At 36.6% G+C, this 20,816-nt stretch overlaps 1 protein-coding gene across 5 annotated transcripts; it reads right to left on the bottom strand.

Moving 5' to 3' along the window:
• Positions 1–1,332: 1,332 nt before the first annotated feature.
• On the bottom strand, positions 1,333–19,119 carry LOC133516118 (probable peptidoglycan muropeptide transporter SLC46). Of its 5 annotated transcripts, XM_061848846.1 has the most exons (10): positions 18,191–18,205; positions 17,844–17,958; positions 16,689–16,880; positions 16,142–16,316; positions 15,562–15,747; positions 14,903–15,193; positions 10,593–10,747; positions 6,699–6,867; positions 4,339–4,498; positions 1,333–2,254 (listed from the first exon to the last, which is right to left on the bottom strand). In XM_061848846.1, the coding sequence occupies exons 2-10, from the start codon at positions 17,856–17,858 to the stop codon at positions 2,167–2,169; spliced, it is 1,431 nt and encodes a 476-aa protein (XP_061704830.1). In that variant the 5' UTR covers positions 17,859–17,958; positions 18,191–18,205; the 3' UTR covers positions 1,333–2,166. The 5 variants fall into 5 exon arrangements, with proteins under 5 accessions (XP_061704830.1, XP_061704829.1, XP_061704833.1 ...); XM_061848845.1 differs by lacking the exon at positions 17,844–17,958 and having other exon boundaries at positions 18,191–19,115; XM_061848849.1 differs by lacking the exons at positions 4,339–4,498; positions 17,844–17,958 and having other exon boundaries at positions 18,191–19,119.
• Between the last annotated feature and the right edge of the window lie 1,697 nt (positions 19,120–20,816).

Below are 20,816 nucleotides of genomic sequence, written 5' to 3'. Positions count from 1 at the left end.
GTCGGCGTCTAGTCAACCCTATGGTTGCTGCTCGAAGTGCTCGACGCAGCTTTGGCGCAACTGCGCCGCAACGCTATTTTCCATAGCGCTGACTAGACGCCAACGCTGAAAAGACGCTAGTGTGGAGTGGCCATAACTTTGCACCGACTTGAACAGATAAAGTGAGGGAGTGTCAATATGAACATCACATTGTGGACATTAATGATGGCATGCCACTTTGTCATTGCATATACCATTCAGTTAGCTTGGTTCGAATATACGTAAATTGGTCTGGTTCATTATTGCCCACCAAAATTTCGTGGGGTACAAATACAACAAGACGTTTACCGTTTTGAGGTAGCACTTAGGAATTTTTTGAAGTATGCAAAAAATAAATTGAGAGTATGACAAACAATAATAGTGCTTTGCTCTGCTACTCCTGCTGAAAGTTCCATAAGACCATCCCCTTCAATAATATCCCCCCATATTCCCTACAATAGTACATTACGATACAAGTGCGAAAAATAGGAAATTCGAAACGAGTGGCGATAAATTAAAACACGACCGAAGGGAGTGTTTTAAATCGACACGAGTTGCGAATTACCTATTCGCACATGTATCGTACAACGTTTTACAGTACATATGGCCCTTTAAATGTTCGACACAGTAACATAATATGCTACTTCTCGCACTAGTGGTATAAAGTAGCCCCATATGTACTGTAAAAGCTATTTACAAGAATTCCGAAGGGCCTTGTTGTGCGCAGTTATCCGATACTTGTATACTACGTTACTACTACGATAATTGTATGGAAAATTGACATTTATATTGTTATTGCCGAAAATAAATTCAGTTTCAGGTATCAATAGCCAGGGTCTATGTACTGATTTCAACATTGTTAATCCCAGCCCCAACTAAAACGTAGTGATTATATGCTCTTTGGCCCCAACAGCCTGTCTACTTAGAAGTTTGGTCGCCTATGTACTTGTCGCGGTACTACGTAAAATGCGGAGTAAGCCATGGCTGGCAAAATCGAGTATTGAATATAAAATTAAATAAATTATAGGACATTATTACACGAATTGACTAAGTCCCACAGTATGCTCAATAAGGCTTGTGTTGAGGGTACTTCGACAACGATATATATAATATATAAATATTTATAAATACTTAAATACATAGAAAACACCCATGACTCAGGAACAAATATCCATTGCTCATCACACGAATACATGCCCTTACCAGGATTTGAACCCGGGACCATCAGCTTAGTAGGCAGGGTCACTACCCACTAGGCCAAACCGGTCGTCGGAATATGAAATAAGTGTTGATTTAAAGTATTGTATTTATTATAATATACTGTATAAGTAATCAAAACATTTTGTAAAAGTAACAATTACAGTATTCGATGTTTTATCACAGCAACAATTGCAATTTTAGTAAGCAGAATAGCACTAGAGTTAAACCAAACTAAGTTGGCAGCGATTTAGATAGACCAGACTGTGCAAGGGTTATTTAAACGTCATATTTTCATAGAAGGTTGACGTTTAAAATAGCTGCCAACTTAGCTTAGTCTAACTCTATAGGACTAGCACTTATCTCAGGCGGTTAGTAAATAAGTTGGTTTCCTCGTAGAATATAGCTGATAGCTGAGTTATGGGACTAACCTAGTTCATATTAGTTATTTGTTTCAACATATGCAAGGAAAGTGCTCATTCCCGCACGCTGGCGGGAAAGTAGCACCATTATGTACTGTAATAGTACATTACGATATAAGTCCGAATTATAGGAAGAAATTCGCAACTCATATCGATTTAAAATACTCCCTTCGGTCGTGTTTTAATTTTCAATACTCGTTGCGAATTTCTAACTTTCCACACTTGTATCGTAAATAATTTACGGTACATATATTTACGAGCCTACGTCGACAATTTAAAGGGACATATGTACTGTAAAACGTTGTACAAAACACGTGCGAAAAGGTAATTTCCTACTTTTCGCACTAGTATCGTAACGTTTTATTTTAGTCACTTAACATATTATTATTACAGAGTAGCGGCAAGCCTTCAATGAGTCCGTAGCTGTCCATAATAACTTCTTACCAACCGCTTCAGTTAAACGGCAGACCCTGACTAACTTGAACAGTCCACCCTACTGGCAACAGACTTTACTCCAATGGCGTAAGTGTCACCGGCGAATATACGATTGTATCTCCCTCTCCTCGTGTGGCAGCAGCGATTCGAGACGTCGACCTCTTAACGTTATTTCCATACACCTGAAAAACATATACAAATACTTCAGTTTCATTTTAATACCAATACAATTTGTACATTGTAAAACGAGGGGGGCTAAGTGAAATATTGCATACGAGGTCTGTAGATCCACGACAGTCGCAGCTATATAGCTTTTTTTATTATTTATAACTCGCGTGAGAACATTATAATACAATTGTTCTTCAGTACACCCGCATTAAATAAGATCTTTTTCGAGCAAGTGTGATGAAAAGTTACATATTTGTGATACAATAGTAAAAAAAACGGTTAAGTGCGAGTTAGTTTTACTCGCGCATCGAGGGTTCCGTACAAACTTTGAATTATCTCGTGTAACTATAAAGGCAAAAGACTTTTGATCAGAAGTACCTATACTAAAAATAAGTATAATTGTTTACAGCGCCATCTATCGGCAATTTGTCCAAACTAATTTGCGCGATGTAATGCACGTGTTGGTTTATCGAGGATAATTTTCTATCATGTGAACCGATTTAAAAATTGATCTTTTATTTGAAAACAGTGTCTTTAATGTAATCTCATAGCAATTTCCAGTGTAATAAACACACATATAGTTAGTTAAATTGAAAACTGAATTCGGAAATGTTTTTATAATTAAAAAAAAGTTACTAAGATAATATATATTTCCTGTAAAATTTATAGTAATGTTAATATTATGTAAAAATTCATAATTTCTCTTCGGAGATAGGAGTGGGGAGGGGGGTTATTTTTTCACATTTTCCTCCATAGATAATTTTTTTCCAGTACTAAAAAATAGTAAAAAAAACTGTTTAGGAATGGTCAATTTGAGCTCTTTCAAATGATACCCCACTTGACCTAGTCACTAGACTGAAACTTTGCCCTCTCTTCATATTGGGCATTTCCCATAGTTTTAAAAATGAAATATTAAAAAAATCATATAATCATATCTTTCAATGTGTTTGGGTTAGCCTTGTTCATAACTCTTCCAAATTTCAAATCGATAGCTTAAGTGGTTCTCGATATATTTAGCGTTGTGGCAGACAGACGAACGGACGGACAGAGTAGCACCATAAGGGTTCCTTTTGTACCTTTTTGGTACGGAACCCTAAAAAGGCGACGGCATGACGATGCCAAAGCTAGCTTTTTGTACGACTGACAAACCCCAAATAGAATATAGGTATTATTAGCTTTACATACAGATTTCTCATGTGAAACGTTCTCTTTGTCGTTCTCGCGATTACTGCACAGAGTAGTTGAGAACCGATTGAGTACCAGCGGGAATACAGTCACCTTTACCTTACAGAAAACAGCAGCCAAATAACACTAGACCCTACTCCTCCTCCTCCTCCTGGACTCCTCCAACTCCTCTGGAGTTGCAGGCGTACATAGGCTACGGAGACTGCTTACCATCAGGCGGGCCGTACGCTTGTTTGCCACCGACGTAGTATTAAAAAAAAAAGCCGTATAGAAACCGTTTCAGAGCATATGCAGAATAAATTATTCGTATAAAACGTTCCACAGAAGAAATAATAATCTGGAAACATTAATTTGCGCAAAAAAATCGTCTTAAATATTTATGACTGCAATAAGTTAAAACTAGATGGCACTTCACGGCGACACTCGTATTATGAATGTCAAATCTAATAACCCGATTTTTTTTATTAGAATTATTCTTACGCCGAAGGTAGTGTTAATTAACTTTTACTTCCGAAATGCTTGGGTTCCAATTATATCTTAATATTTCAGTACAATAATATGTAAATGCAAACTATAATTCAGTGCATAGCTACTCAGATTTCATTTTGGTGGAAAAGTTACCAGTGTTATAAAATTTCTAATGTGAAAAAACCGGACAAGTGCGAGTCAGACCCGCCCACCGAGGGTTCCGTACTTTTTAGTATTTGTTGTTATAGCAGCAACAGAAATACATTGTCTGTGAAAATTTCAACTGTCTAGTCTCGTCTGTCTATCATGGTTCATGAGATACAATACAGCCTGGTGACAGACGGACGGACAGCGGAGTCTTAGTAATAAGGTCCCGTTTTACTCTTTGCGTACGGAACCCTAAAAACGGACTATAGAAATAAGAAGACGGTTAAAAATTACTTACAGAGCAAATAGAAACACAACAGCCTGCGTGCTGATGGTGAGATAAAAAATGGCGTTGACATAGTTGGTGCCGAGCGTAACGTTATACACCTGCGAATATATGATGGAGCCGAACATCGCCACAGCGTTCTCCATCACCGACAAAAAGGCATATGCCACACCTGAAAAAAAAACTTCTAGGTAAAAAAACAAAAACCCCAAGTACAGCGAACAATAATAAAATGTATGATTGTTCATGTTTTTATCGCAAATTGTGCGTACTTGGGTCATGTAGACGCTGTAAAACAGAAGTTGTCTCTACTGCTCCAGAAAGTTAAGTATGCTAAAGCCTAATTTGGATAAACGATGATGGCGTTGATTTGGGCTGTTGTGTCAGCTATGTTCCACTCGTGTGGTCCTTTTAAGAAGCTCACTTCGTTCGTTTCTTAAACCCACACTCGTATTTTAATGCATTTTATAATGTAGCAGTCACATAAACTACTATTACCTATAATGATTTAATTATCTCTGAAATAGATAGCAATACATTTACGAACGCGAGAGATAGTTTTATATATACATTAATATGTATATATAAAACTATCTCTGAAATAGATAGCAATACATTTACGAACGCGAGAGATAGTTTTATATATACATTAATATGTATATATAAAACTATTGCTATCTATTTCAGATATAATTAAATCATTATAGGTAATAGTAGTTTATGTGACTGCTACATTATAAAATGCATTAAAATACGAGTGTGGGTACCTAATGGTAGGTATATTAACAACAAATTAGTTCTATTTAATTCGCTAAATAATACATTAATAAGCATAATATATTACGGTCACTAAAAACCGTGGCAAGTCACGGTAGCTGTAGGTAATTTTTTAAATTAAACAATTCGTAATGTCATTATTCGTCACTCATATGAAATATAGCCAATGAATTACATAATACCTTAACTCATGTAATGGATTGATTGTCGACTTTAAATCTAAGTGTAAACCTAGAAGAAACAAAAATTGTACAATTTCTAAATTATAAACAGGTATCAAAAAGTGTTAATGTAGTTATGAACAGTAAACAAGTTGAACAAGTAAATAGTAAAAATTTCTTAAGAGTCCCAATAGATGGCAACCTAAACTGGAAGCATCACAGATAAAATAAATAAAAAAACTAGCCAGCGCATGTTACGCATTATCAATATTGACAAACATAACCTCAACAGATGTCGCAAAGAAGGCGTACTATGGAAATGTTTATCCCCACCTGACATATGGCATACTATTTTGGGGTAATTCGGTAAACGTAGAATCGACATTTATTCTTCAAAAGATGCATCTCTTTTGAAGAATAAATGTCGATTCTACGTATAATATTTAAACTTAGATATCTGGAATCTCTTAGAGAAATTTTTAAAGACAATGAAATATTTACTCTGACATGTATCTATATCTTGGAAATTTGTGTACTAGTTAAGGAACAAAATGACATTTTTATTAAGAAAAGTGGCTTAAAAAATAATATAAGATTACAATATAAATATGATGTTTGTACGGTTAGACCTTCTAGTTTTATACTAAGCAGGAGCACATATGCCACAGGAATAAAAATATTTAATCACTTGCCTGAATATATTAAGGCCCAAGATGGGATCAGATTTAAACACACGCTCAAGAAATGGCTGTTAGTAAAAAGTTTATATACTCGTAATTTAAATGAATATTTTATGTACATAGAAAATTAATTGTTTTGATGTTATGTTATTGTTATTGTTTTACGTTTGCATGTATTAGTTTAGTTTATTATTGTACTCCCGAAATGGGCAAGCTGATGGACATTTGCGATGTTTATAAGACCTATGTACAAACACAGCTTTTACAATAAAGAAATCTTATCTTATCTTAAATTTAAATGTTGATATTTTTCCTTTTTTTGTGGGATGTATCACACTACAATCTATAAATTGTATATGCAAATGTCAATTATAATGACAAAAGCAACGATGATCAACTCTGGATAACGTGGGACTCGAACACAAATTTTTGGATTATTGCCGGTCCAACGCGTTACCAATTCCGCTAGCTGACCATTCATCATTCAACGCGAATTTATCAATTTTTCTTTTGGTAAATCTTAAAGTGCATTATTTCGCTAGTTCACCTAGGCTTTATTATAGTGCCCTTAATGTATGTATCAGTGGCGGATCGTTCAAAGAACTCGATTCCCACCGGCTTGTCTAATTTCAGACCGTTGAGTACTTTCACGATCGGATCATGAAGAAAAGGAAAGTAAAATTAGCTCCGGGTTCCCTACGAATATTTGTGACGCGCCGCCACTGGTATGTATAGTGTGTATCTGTTGGCTTACCTCTTTCAGCAGTCGGCAGTATTTTAGAAGTCATGGAGCGAACTAAGGGTGCGACACACGGACCAAGCGCAGCCACCGTGCCGCCTATGTACAAAGTCTTAGACACAGTTGCTTGCGCATACAAAAAGTGGCCTAACATGTGGGAAGCGGCTCCTAGCATTACTATGACCTGTGTACAAAGGGTGACGGTTAAAACTAACTCACCTACATTCAGTAGCAAGTATTTAAGCGGGCGAGATGTTCAAAATGGTCTTGTAACAACAGAGAACGTCATTTCAACAGCTTGCCCGATTAGCTACTAACGCTGCTGATTGTTCCAAAAACGCATACACCAATAAGGGATAGAACCGGGGCATTTTACAGCAATTTTTAAGGTACTTGTAAAGGATGTGCTCAAATACCATAGGATAATTGCTATCGAGTTGTTAGTATGAGCACTAGGAATGCATAACTACATAGTACATTACATACATAGGTTTTTTTTATTGCAATCAATTTGTTATATAGGAAGGGGACACATCGGGATTAGGGATTGCAATCCGGTCCGGCGGATCCGGTAATCCGGCCGGATCCGGTACTTTTCTGGAGTCACCAGATCCGGTAAAAATCACCGGATCCGGACCGGATCCGGTAAAATAAAATAAAAACCATAAATACAGCACGCGCACGCGTTTTAGATGAGAACAACGCGACGGATGAGAGGTACGAAGTTAAACAGAACAGAAAACGAATGAAAAAGTTAAAATTTAGTAAGATACAAATATATTTATTATGACGATAACTAGGAACAGAGGAGAATTTCTTCTTCTTTCATGTTGGTGGCACGATATGACGATTACATAAATACTGTAATAGAAAAATTAATGGATAAAGATGCCATGAAAGGCATTTGTAATTTATGCTTGCAGAGAAGGTTAATGTTGTGATAGGAGATTAAAACTAAACAAATGAGCAGGATTAAGTCGGCGGTACTCCACCGACTAGAGTTGGGCGCATCAATATGTGTGAATGAAAATATGATAAGTAGATTCTTTTCTTTTCAAATTTAAGAGAGAATCTTTGGCTTTAAAATTGTATCATCCAATCTTATGCAATTTCCTTCATCTCCTGGTACATGCTACTCTACGTCTAGCTAAATCTTTATTTGATACATGTAACTTTTCTTAGGGAGTCCCTTTCCACGATGGTTTTCAATCTTACACTCTATTATTTTTCGCATGAGATCGTCGTGTCGTGTATTGTTCCCTATAATTTGACCGATATACTTTTCTGTAAATTTAAAGAAAAGTCAATTTTTTTAATCATGCAGTCTACTACTTTCACGGACAAAAAATAAGAGCAAGATAATATTGGAGCGCATTTAATATCATTTTGGTTAAAAGTAAAATATCTTCTTCTGTTACTAGAATGGATGTCAACGTTACAAATAATTAAATCAAAGATCAGTTACGAAAACTTGTCCTTTCAAGGAGTTCCAATTCCCACCCCACATCCCATCATCAGGCTTTGGAAACTAATCAAATTTATAATTGTAAACGAACATTTGAGCAATTGTGAATGGTTAAATATAATAAATGACCGAGTTCATATTTTGTTTTTAAAGTGACATTGACATTGTAACACTTTTTACTACTTAGTTCTATTTTATTGTTAAGAAGTTATTTATAAATTCAAATTATATATTTAGGAATACGTATTACGCAAAAAATTAGAAAAATATGTCATTTAATTAACTTTAATATCCCTATACTAATCCGGATCCGGTTCGGTCGGATCCGGTCGGATTAGGGTGAAAATCAATCCGGTTTGCAATCCCTAATCGGGATTCGAAGATTTCTAATTTTCCTGGGCAGACCACTTAAGACACGTGCCCAAAGGGACCTATTACAATGCCATTCATTTTAACGCTCAGTGACCTCACTAATCGCCTCATAACGTCAAAGCACGATATAAAATACAAAATAAATATTACGGACAACGCAGAGTAGGGGGACCTCTTCTAAAAAAGCTCAAAAACAATGACTTGAATACCAGACCGGCCAGCATGAGTTGCATTCTCGCGCGCGAGTCCATACTTGAACTCACGCTAGATGTACTCGTATGTGGTCGCGCGCGAGAACGGAACTCATGCTAGCATTTCAGCTAGATAAGATACAATACAATAAAAATACTCTTTATTGCTCACCAATATGAAAGGACATAATGACATACAAATTAAACATACAACTTAGACTATGGTAGACAACGGACGGTCTTATCGCTAAAGAGCGATCTCTTCCAGACAACCTTAGGGTAGTGGAAACAAGGCTAAAAAAAACAAGTAATGTGAGTAGGTGATGCAGTGAGTGATAGAAGTTTGAGATAATAATACCATATTATACACATACATAAATAGCAAATAATATAAATTACATACATAAATAAATATCATATATAACACATTTACGAATACACATATAAATCACCACAATGCGGCCAACAACAATTGAAAGGGAAACAGGATCAGAACATTTTACTTGAGTTTTAAAAATGAAGTGATTTAGCATGCCTTAAGTCAGAAGGTAATGAGTTCCACAACCGAACTGCCTGGAACGTAAAATTTAGAAGACGACGACGGGACTTTAAGAAGATAATTTTGAGAACATCTGATAGATTGAACAAAGCTAAAGCGGTCTATGAATTAGCGGGGAGTTGCAGGATTAAAAAGTATGCTATAAAGAAGAGAGAGAGTGTGAAGGTTACGTCTACGCCGAATAGGAAGCCACTTGAGCGGCGAACGAAAGCTAGACACATGGTCGAATTTGCGCAATCCAAATATGAAACGTATACAGATGTTCTGAATACGCTCCAATTTGTTGAGTTGCTCTTCGGATATATCAATATAGGAGACATCAGCGTAATCCAAGATTGGGAGAAGCAACGTCTGGGCAAGCGTAATTTTGGTGGGGATAGGAAGAAAGTTACGGAGTTTCCTCAGGGAAGCCACTGACGCAAACATCTTCCTGCTAATTTCGCTAAGCTGGGGCACCCAAGGAAAAGTCCTACCCAGGTTTTCACTTGGGGAGAGAAAGGAATCAATACTCCGTTAAACATTATTGGTGGGATATTACTAAAGTCTACTCTCGAAATCAGTCTGGGGCTCCCTATAACGATGGCTTGAGTTTTACTTTGGTTAACGTTTAGACCATAGCTGCTGCTCCATTCAGAAATTCGTTGTAAATCACTGTTTGTCGACGAGATAACTTCTGATAGATCGTTAAGCGAACCCTGTGAATAAATTTGAAGATCGTCGGCATAAAGGTGGAAAGATGAAGAAAGACTAAGGGTAATGGAATTAATAAATAAAGAAAATAACAAAGGAGACAACACGCCGCCCTGCGGTACGCCAGCTAGCGTGCCTGCACCAGGATGACCGGGAAGAATCTACCTTTATACGTTGCCGACGACCAGTTAGAAAGCTACTTAACCACTTAATTGTAGCAGATATGTTGAGAGAACGCAGTATCGCCAGCAGAATGTCAAAATCAACAGTGTTAAACGCTTTGCTAAAGTCCAGTAACGTTAACACCGTTAACTTACGATAATTCATACCGAAGCGTATATCATCCGTGATGTTTACGAGAGCAGTAGCCGTACTATGTCCCAAACGAAAGCCAGATTGAAAAGGATTAAGTAGATCATTATTGTTGAGAAAGGAAAGAAGCTGTTGGAAAATTAAGCGCTCAAGGACTTCGGAAAGGAAAGGAAGGATAGAGATAAGACGATAATCAGAGAAAGTAGTAGGATTGGATTTCTGAAGTAAAGGGATAACTTCAGCATCTTTCCAAAGTGAAGGAAAAACGGAATTGGAAATTGAAGAGTTTAGAATATAGGTAAGATAATGATAGAATTTACCGTATCTCTCCAATGGAACATCTTGGTCATCAAGGGTATGCCTACAAACATGGTCAACACGTAGGCTGTGCTAACATACGTCCTGAAGTTGCTGTAGGCGGTCGGGTCCCATTCGAACACGTTCTGGACATACAGGTACATATACGGCCGCTCATCTGTAATACACTAGAATTAAGAAAAAACATTTTTTACTTAACGTTGCGTGTGTAATGTTGATTTTCTCTAACACGGGAACTAAAACGGGACTAAATTACGTTATGTAAGTACCTAATCTTATCTTAATATATATAGTTATCTTGTACCTACGTGTGTTTGTCACCTAACTCCTCCTAAGTCTGGACCGATTAGGATAAAATTTTGTGTGTATATTTCAAAGGGTTCGTGGATGGTTTTAAAACACAATTGTATCCGTTAGGTGGCGCTGTACACGGTATATCGCCAAATTTGATTTGCTGAAACCAATTTGGCAAAATTTTGTGTGTATATTTCAACGGATTTCTGGATGACTTGAAACACCATTAGATGCGGTAGGAGGCGTTGCTGTCGGTACATTAAATAAATAAATATTATAGGACATTATTACACAAATTGACTAAGTCCCACAGTAAGCTCAATATGGGGTGTGTTGAGGGTACGTAAACAACGATATATATAATATATAAATATTTATAAATACTTAAATACATAGAAAACACCCATGACTCAGGAACAAATATCCATGCTCATCACACGAATAAATGCCCTTGCCAGGATTTGAACCCGGGACCATCGGCTTCATAGGCAGGGTCACTACCCACTAGGCCAGAAGGGCCACCACCAAACCACCACCAAATTTGATTAATTGAGCAATTGACACAATTACCTACATATTTTGAGAGGTACTTGCTAAGATCTAAGCTAAGGAAGTGTTACATTTAAATATTATTTTAATGTGGCACTGCTTTACCATTTTGCCAGGCAGGACGTCTGCTGGGTCCGCTAGTCTATGATATTTATTTAATAGTTAATCTTTCAACTGTAAAAATGTTCTAATGTTGGAATTATTTTAATTAATATTATATGCACCAATACGGGTGGGACTTAGTCTCGTATAAATCAGCTTGAAAATTACTTCCGATGATTCAAAGAATCAAACATATTAGATACTGTTTTCTTGCTTCTATGCATTGTCCCTAAATTATCATGTAAATAACAGAGTTATAAATAAGCATAGAGATAAATAAATTGATTATAAACATTGTGCTATCGTTAGTTATTGAAACGATTAAATATTTTAAAAGTATTTTCATACATAATGAGGAAAAAGAGGTCATATATATTATCGGTGCACAATAAGGACATTCTACATCTGTATTGATGTATAGGTATGTTAACGGAAATATATGTAATCCGTCACTGTATACATTTCCTAGGAAATGTATATAATTCCTAGAATCGCCTGGAAAAGTGTAAAGTAATAGTACATTACGATACAAGTGCGAAAAATAGGAAATTCGAAACGAGTGGCGATAAATTGAAACACGACCGAAGGGAGTGTTTTTAATCGACACGAGTTGCGAATTATCTATTCGCACATGTATCGTACAACGTTTTACAGTACATATGGCCTTTTAAATAAAAAAACCCAATAAAAGAGTATGAGTATGAGTAAATATTCGACACAGTAACGTAATATGCTAATTTTCGCACTCGTGCGGTAAAATAGCACCATACGTACTGTAAATTATATTATTTATATTAGACACGTATTCTAGGAAATCTATATATTTCCTAAACAGCAACCGGAAATGTATTTTGTGGAGGAGGCAGTTCTAACCTAATATAACCTACTCCTCTGCCAACATATTGTATACAATTCCTAGGTTTAATACATTTCCAGCCACATACATACATGTTACATGCATACAGTCTCTGCGTCCTTCTCGCGGTAAACCGCATGCGGCTCTTCATCTTACCCATAAAATAACATTTTCGGTTTTGTGAATACTGATATAAACTAAACTAGTGATTTCTACTGTCAATGGCTTCTCTTCTTAAAAGTTTACAGACCGACTGAACGACCGAGTTGATCTAGTATGAAAACGTGCACGTAATGTTTTATGGTATAAGGCAAACGAGCCGAAGAACCGCCTGATGGTAAGCAATTACCATCGCCCATGGACACCAGAGCACGGGTTACAAGTGCGTTGCCGGCCTCATAATCATATGTTAGAGTGTTGAACCTGTCCGAAAGGTCCAAAATTATTGATGAGATGCGAGAAAGAAGAAGTTATATGCGTCGCACTGCCCGTCTATTAGATGCCCGTCAGTGGATTATAAAAAAAATCGCGTTTCTTCTATTGTATTTTCATTATTCGGTACGGTACTAATTGGTACCAATAAATACAGGCTATTGGCACACTTCAGCTATGACACGACTTGTTTATTTACCGCCATTTTCTAAGTGAAAGCAATTTAATGGTCTGTACAATGATGTATAATAAAACAAATACTACATCAATGGGTCTGTAGATATTAGTCCGCTCAACGACTATACCTCTATACAGTCTGTAACCAATTAGTTTCTGTTGCGAATGCAACTTATTGTTATATAAAGATATTCCCAATGCAGTAGCTAAACGCAGCCGTCGGGCTCGGCTAGTATTCGGAGGCTTTTCAAAAGCACCAATAGGAGCGCTCCACATATTCTGTATCGCGGCCAATTAGAAGCACCTAAATTTAAACCACCTTTTGTACTGATCAAATATTGCAAGAGCACTCTTTCATCATCCTCTATACCATCAACTCCCACCCACTTTCTACATTTAACCGTTTTGGCAAGAACCCTTGTAAACCAGTACCTTTTGGAAGATTATACCTAACACTTCATTATAAATCGAAGTTTTATTTGAGTCCTCGAGATCCTGACCTGCACAGCGGCTAGTTTCTCCAGGGGCCCAGTTCTTAAAATAAAATGACCATCGCGGTCTGTTTCTACTTGAGTTGATTAAATAGGCAAAAAAATAAAATTAATAGCTCGACAGTCCGGATCCGGACTGCGGTCCGACATTTGGTGACCCCTGGTCTATACTATTGCATATATTACAATACATCTCACACCTACATAATATATATACCTATTATGTAACTGAAATATTAGAGTAGATGTCAGTCGCCTTGATAAGTATGTGGGACAAGCAACTTATTATATTTCGGCCCCTGACCAATATTAGCTAAGATAAACGCGAACGTGACTTGCAAATGATTACCGCCTTAAAAAAGTTCACAATCACGGTAAATCGGTGATTCTGGGAGGACTTCTTTAACAATGATAATTATTAAAAAAAAACTCTTTATACCGCTGCGCTGGTGCAGTGGTTTTATGGGAAATCTACATACTTATACCTAGTACGATTTATACAGCTGTACAATGTAGACGACTTTCCTGACCAATATTAATTACGATAGACGCGAGCGTGACTTGCAAATGATTAACGCCTAAAAAGTTTTCAGAGTCACGGTAGATCTGTGATTCTGGGAGGACATCCTTAACAATGTTATAAAATAGTTATTTACGACACAAGCGCAGAAAATAGGAAATTCGCACCGAGTGGTGATAAATTAAAACAAGACCGAAGGGAGTGTTTTAAATCGACACAAGTTGCGAATTACCTATTCGCACGTGTATCGTACAGCGTTTTACAGTAGGTACATATGGTTCTTTAAAGTTACGAATTATCACGGAAAGTGCTCATTCCCGCACACGTGTGAGGGAAAGTAGCACCATATGTACCTACTGTAAAAACTCTTACATGATAGGAGACGATAACTTGCAACGAATTCAATTGATCGATCAAATGCCACAATCTAACGCAAATCGCATGCATTTATGGGCGAGGTTTGTGGAAGCCCAAATACAATGTAAGTCCCTTCTGAAGGATGAACGAATTAGGTAAAGTAACGAGATAAGGGCTTTCATCAGAGATGTTTGAGCATGAACCAATAGAAACACTACATTTACCAATCCACGCTCAGCGCAGCTCTAATGGAAACAATTCAGCGGAACAGTTTTTGTAAATACAAAACAAGAGAAGAATGTGTGCGAGATGTGTTGCGAGGGATGTGTTTGCGAGACGTAAAGACGTAAGCAGCGGCCAGTAGCGTACGCGCTCCGCTCGCTCCCGCGTCACCGCATCCCGCTTGCTTATTCGAAAAGAGCCCGCTACATACCCTCGCTACGCATTCTCGCACCGCTCAGCTACCTCGCACATCTTTGGTGGAAACGCAGCTTAAAAATGAAGAATGTACTATAAATATTATTTCATAATTACCTCTTTGAAATGTATACAAAGCCATCGATATAAGTAGGAACCATAAAAACAATGTGCGATGGTTACTCCTCTTTTTCACCAAAGTCAACATTGTTTGCTTCACATTTTTTAAGTCAAAGAAATCCACGATAGGATTTTTGACGCCGGCGTCCCGCAGTGACATCTGCTCGGGCCTCGTCTGCCATTTGAGGAAGAAGAGACAGTGCAGAGTCGCTAGTAAGATGAGAGTCGTGTTGATCACGAACATAGTTGTGAAAGATTTATTCACAAATTTCACGTATATTATATTACCTGAAATGACACATGTGTGGTTACGACGAATAGCAAAACTAACTACATACCTCTCTACTTTGATCGCTAAATCGAAACAGATTTTACTAGTAAACAGTGGTATTTGATAACATGAAAATATAAGCCGCTATATTCGTGCTCTTGCAACTTGGTATGGCTTTTTTACGTACAAAAGTACCGAAGAATAACTCACGCTAGGTACGACTGCGATCTGCTACAGTTAATAATTTATACCTATAATTGTTTAGTCCGAAACGATTTGAACGGGCATTTTTCTGGAAAAAGCTCGGATACTATACTGACAAAGATATTTAAATTAAGCAAATCATAACCAAACCTATATAGAGAAAAAAAACTTTATAGTTTACCTATAAAAACCCCTAGAGGCATGGTACTTAAATAAACAGCGTCTAATATACCAACTCTAAAGGTTCTACTTTTGGCGGAAGACACATCGGCTATGTAAGCAAATGCACCTGCGAATATTGCTAAGTCAGCACCGGTGAAGGCACTGGGGATTTTAGCAGTATATATCACATACATTACAGGCCAATCTGAAAAAAAAAAAAAACAATTGCAAAAACTATACAAGGTGCACGCAATAACCCGGATGGTTGATGATAAATGATGGTAGAGAGATATAGGGACATTTAATGTTTCTTCGGTAGATTTTGTTATCACTGATACCTATTAGTGATAACAAAACACATACACTACTGACACATAGATACTTTTCATAAAACCAAACAATGTTCTAAGTACCTACTTAGAACATTGTTTGGTTTTATGAAAAGTATCTATGTGTCAGTAACATTATCAATGGTTAGTGATAGGATAACTAACAGCGGAGAAATGACGAATGTTTCCCATAGCCTCCATGCCTACTCTGTTGCGCATTTAGCCACTAAGTACATCTTTCGTTGTCACATGTTCTGAATTGGAACTTACCTTTCATTGAGTTAAGAGTAAGCATCATAGAAAAATACAATTTTCCAATCAATCCAGCCAACATGATAGACTTTCTTCCTCTCTTGTCACTATAAGCGCCCAAGAAAAAGGCGAGGAACACTGGCACAATATGCCAGGCCACACCATTCCACTGGTGGAAGTTTGACACTGTGACCTGCAATTATTAAGACTTTGAAATCCATCTATACTGCATCAACTGGCTGGCTTAAAGTATCTGTGATTGTAGGCGTAAGGGACCAAATGGTAAAATTTATTATTTTCCAAGGACCACCATATTATTTGGAACTGTGCAAAATGTCAATGAACCGTTCTTCTGTTTATGAATTCCATTACCACTTTACATAGCTACTCCCAAGAACCACCAGTTATCTAAGTACCAGCGTCTATAACACAGAATTGTGTAAGTAAAATTCACAAATTAAAAAGGCAACACACCCAGCAGGGGTCTGCCGCTCTAAGCACTGAAAGTGTTAACTATATGTATGTTGCATAATTACACTGAGGAAAAAAAAAAACATGCAAATACCTGCACTTCTAGATTGATTTGTTTGTAACCAGTTATGTTGTAACATATTTCTTCACTGTATCCATGATCAACAGTACAAGCGCGGAACACATAGAATGTTTGTTCTATAACTTCTGTGATCATGTAGGCCATCATGTATAAGAACATGGTGGGTTCCACTGTGACGTACTTGTACCATGGTTTTCTTATTTTCTGTGGCAATAAAAAATATTTTCGTAATAATGTATACATCTCTTTATTGAAAAATTATGAAATATATATTTTTGGGATACCCATAACAGCGCTCACTGGTGGCTTAGCAGTAAGAGTGTGCGACTTGCAATCCGAACCAATGAGTTTTTCGGAACTTATGTACAAATATCATTTGATGTTTACAAGTCGCTTTTCAGTGAAGGAAATCATTGTGAGAAACCGGACTAAGCCCAATAGGGCCTAAAACTAGCCCTAGTGTTTACAAATGCGACCCCTAGCTCCCATAAGCCGTGGCAAAATGCCAGGACAATGAGAGGAAAAAGAATTGATAACTCACACAATAAGTGTAAGTGCCCAAAATTGCAACTAAATCTGTACAGTATTTTTGAAGCAGACGGCTGTTACTGATGGATGGACAGACACATAAGTGTACTTATAGGATCCCATAAAGGATTTTCTTTTCCAGGTACAGAATAGCTAAAAGGGACTGGAAAATCATCTTTGCAATATTTCTTAAAAAAGTCACACAAACAACAGTCACACAATAAAATTGAATCGGTAATAAAGAACTGATAAGAAGTCATTAATATCTAATTGTGTCATCTACTCATAACTAGTTTAGTTATAAGACCACTTTAACCATTGATATGACTTTTACATCTGAAAATTGAGAAATAGCTGAAACAACTACTGTGTTTTATGAAATAAAAAAATAACCATTGTTTCTCAATAAGTTGGTAGCATGGTAGGTATGATGTAATCACATGATATATTTCAAAATTATTATATATCCTTTCTTTCCTTCCTGTACATATCCTCCTCCTATATTCTACATACTTTGGTACATATTTAAGTTGGTACCTACTGTCTGTATACATTTTAATAGAATATGAAAGGGTTGAATTTATATTTCCAATTTGTACATAGTTGAAACTAGAAAATTAAAAATTATTAGTTACTTACATGCTTCAGTAACATTTCAGTTAATCTTTGTGCAAATTCACTGTTTAATCAGTGTCATAATCTTATCTAGTAAGTTTGCTTCCACTTAAAGATTTGTTTAGCATTATATTCATTTCTATAAACAGCGAAGAATTGGGAATAAATATTGGAATCTTTGTTTTGACACAAGACAGTGTCTAGCCAAGTTTGAAGAAAAAGCTGAACAATTAATTCAAACAATTGACGACGGTAAGGCTTAATAATCATTCCTCAAACCAAAACAGAACACAAGAAAGTGAAAGATTTTAAGACAATTCCGTGAAAACACATTGTTTAAGACGGTATTAATATAAACAATAAATACTGACGGTTGCGATTTCACTAACGTTATCTTCTTCGACATGTTTCTCATCCATTTTTACTTATAAAGCTGAGTGAAAATATATGCCTTCAACTTAATTCATCACAAACTTAGTAATTCGCGGATAACATTTGTGTTATCTTATCAAACACTACTTCACTCCACTACCTAAAACTTGGCGGTTTACCGCCAGAACTAGATTGATTAAAAGAATGAAAGCTTGACAGTATGGAGTGTGGAATTAAGAGGAGTGACATCTCTTATGGTAGAACTGTTGCAAAGCTGTCAGCTATAAATAATAGTTCCAAATCTCTCCAGAGTAGCGCTAGAGTAGCTAAGAACCTAGGCGTTATTGACGGAGTGAAGTGCGCTGTCCATGATTAGATTTTTTTCTCAAGTATTCTAGGTATTGTAGCGCCACCTATTTATGGTTATTTTCGGACTTGACAGCATTATTTGACAGCAAAAATAGGGTTGTTTCCATCTATAAATCTTAGGGCAGAATTGTATCCCAATAAATTCTTTTGGATTATAAGAACATGTTAAACTACTTTTAGGGGACCTGTTAAACTATTTATTGTAAATATTGAATTTAAAATATCTTTTGACACACGTCACTAGACCAAACTCGAAACGTCATTGAAGATTCTGATGACGACACAACTCTCGGATTGACACTGTTGACAGTTAGGCGATAAACAACAAATTACTCTTTGTACTCTTTGTATGATGTGCTACCTGAAAATATTCCACAACCTATAAATTTCTACTCACTTCTCACTCTAATGGACTCGCCTCTAACTTCTATTCTTATTAAGTATATACAGGAGCATGATATAAAACTTTAATTTTTACTCTTACTATATTTCTATCTATCTATATATTTTAATTTCTATGTTTTTTCCTCCATTTCATCCGCTATATTGCTTGCCTTAACAATCTGTCATCCGCTTTCTGTTCTTTTTACTAATGTTGGTATTATGTCAAATGTGTCATGTCATGTGTTTATCTGTGATGTCCATAATATTTGTTTGTTTTAGGTTCCCAGTCTATCCTTCCACAAAAATCAAAATTAAACCGAACATTCTCTGCTCACATAAGTCAAAAGTCCACACCTTGGCAGACATTGGCAGAATCCACCTTGCTAAAATTAGCGAGGAGTAAAAGCCATTTACGGAAAGAAAGAAAAAAGATTAATGTCAGTTGACAGTTCGTATCTTCTACGTGTGTATGTAGATGGTATGTAGTTATGTGTCAAACCGTAAACTGTGACGTCACACAATTTTCAAAGAGCGTTTTGAGCGCGAAAGCATCCGTCAAAATATATTTTGGTAATTTAACATATTTAAAGCCGTTTTTAGTATAAAAGTTGAATTTTAGGGCAACTTTTAGTTAATATAGAACGTAATACAAGCGTTTCAAAAAATTGGAAACAACCCTATTTACATTGGCCATAAATCTGAGTGTATACCAATGCTCCAAACAAGTTTTTAAAAAAATTTGAGTGTTGGGGTAAACTCATGAATCTTTCAGTAGGAGTAGCAGAGAAAGCGTTATTATTGTTTGTCCTTGTCACAGTCTCATTTTATTTTTATTTTTTTCCCCAGCGTACATTTTGTATGGTTTATGGTAGGTAGATAACAAATAACCCGACCAAATTAAGACGTTTGTTCGGTATGCTGTCAGGAATGTTTTTAATTGTGTAGCTTTGCGTATGTTCTGGGCTCCTACCGGGAAAATCGAAGTTCGTCAATTGCGGGCATTTTTCTCTGTCACTCTATTTACGTCTTAGTAAGAGTAAAAGAGAAAGATCCCCGCAATTTGCGAATTTCGGTTTTCGCGGTAAGCCCCCTGTTCTTCAGATGTCAAAGGTTAGATTGCCATATAAAAATGATAACGCTAGTTCCCGTTTCTGCCACAACCAAGCCAGGGGGGCCTACCGCGAAAATCGAAGTTCGTCAATTGCGGGCAGTTTTCTCTGTCACTCTAATGACGTCTTAGAGAGAGTAAAAGAGAAAGATCCCCGCAATTGGTGAATTTCGGTTTTCGCGGTAGACCTCCTGACTCTTCTCTTTTCGAACAGGGCGGCTACCGGGAAAATCGAAATTCGTCAATAGGTTTGTTTCCAATTTTTTGAAACGCTTGTATTATGTTCTATATTAACTAAAAGGTGCCCTAAAATTCAACTTTTATACTAAGTAAAAACGGCTTTTAATATGTTACATTAACAAAATATATTTTGACAGATGCTTTCGCACCCAAAACGCTCTTTGAAAATTGTGTGACGTCACAGTTTACGGTTTGACACAACTACATACACACGTAGAAGATACGAACTGTCACTTTCACTTCACTTTCACTCTTTTGTCTATGGCTACCGCGCAGTTAAGCACAATTCTGCCAAAAACGAGTATCGAGCTTCACACGGCTGACATGGGGGAAGATCATAAGAAGTCCAACATAAGGATATCGGTAATTTGTGTAATACCTGGAACAAATTACAACGAACACAATTTAACATAAACCACCACCAATTTTGAACCATTTGATCGAAAAATGAGACATTTAAAGCACATGGAGCATTAATGATAATAAACATAAAGTGTGCATATGTATTTATAGTTTTATGTTGT

The sequence above is a fragment of the Cydia pomonella genome, chromosome 3 (genome assembly GCF_033807575.1).
Source record: "Cydia pomonella isolate Wapato2018A chromosome 3, ilCydPomo1, whole genome shotgun sequence".
NCBI lineage: Eukaryota > Metazoa > Arthropoda > Insecta > Lepidoptera > Tortricidae > Cydia > Cydia pomonella.
The sequence above is the reverse complement of the archived record's forward strand: the minus strand, read 5'-3'. Positions and strand labels throughout refer to the sequence as shown.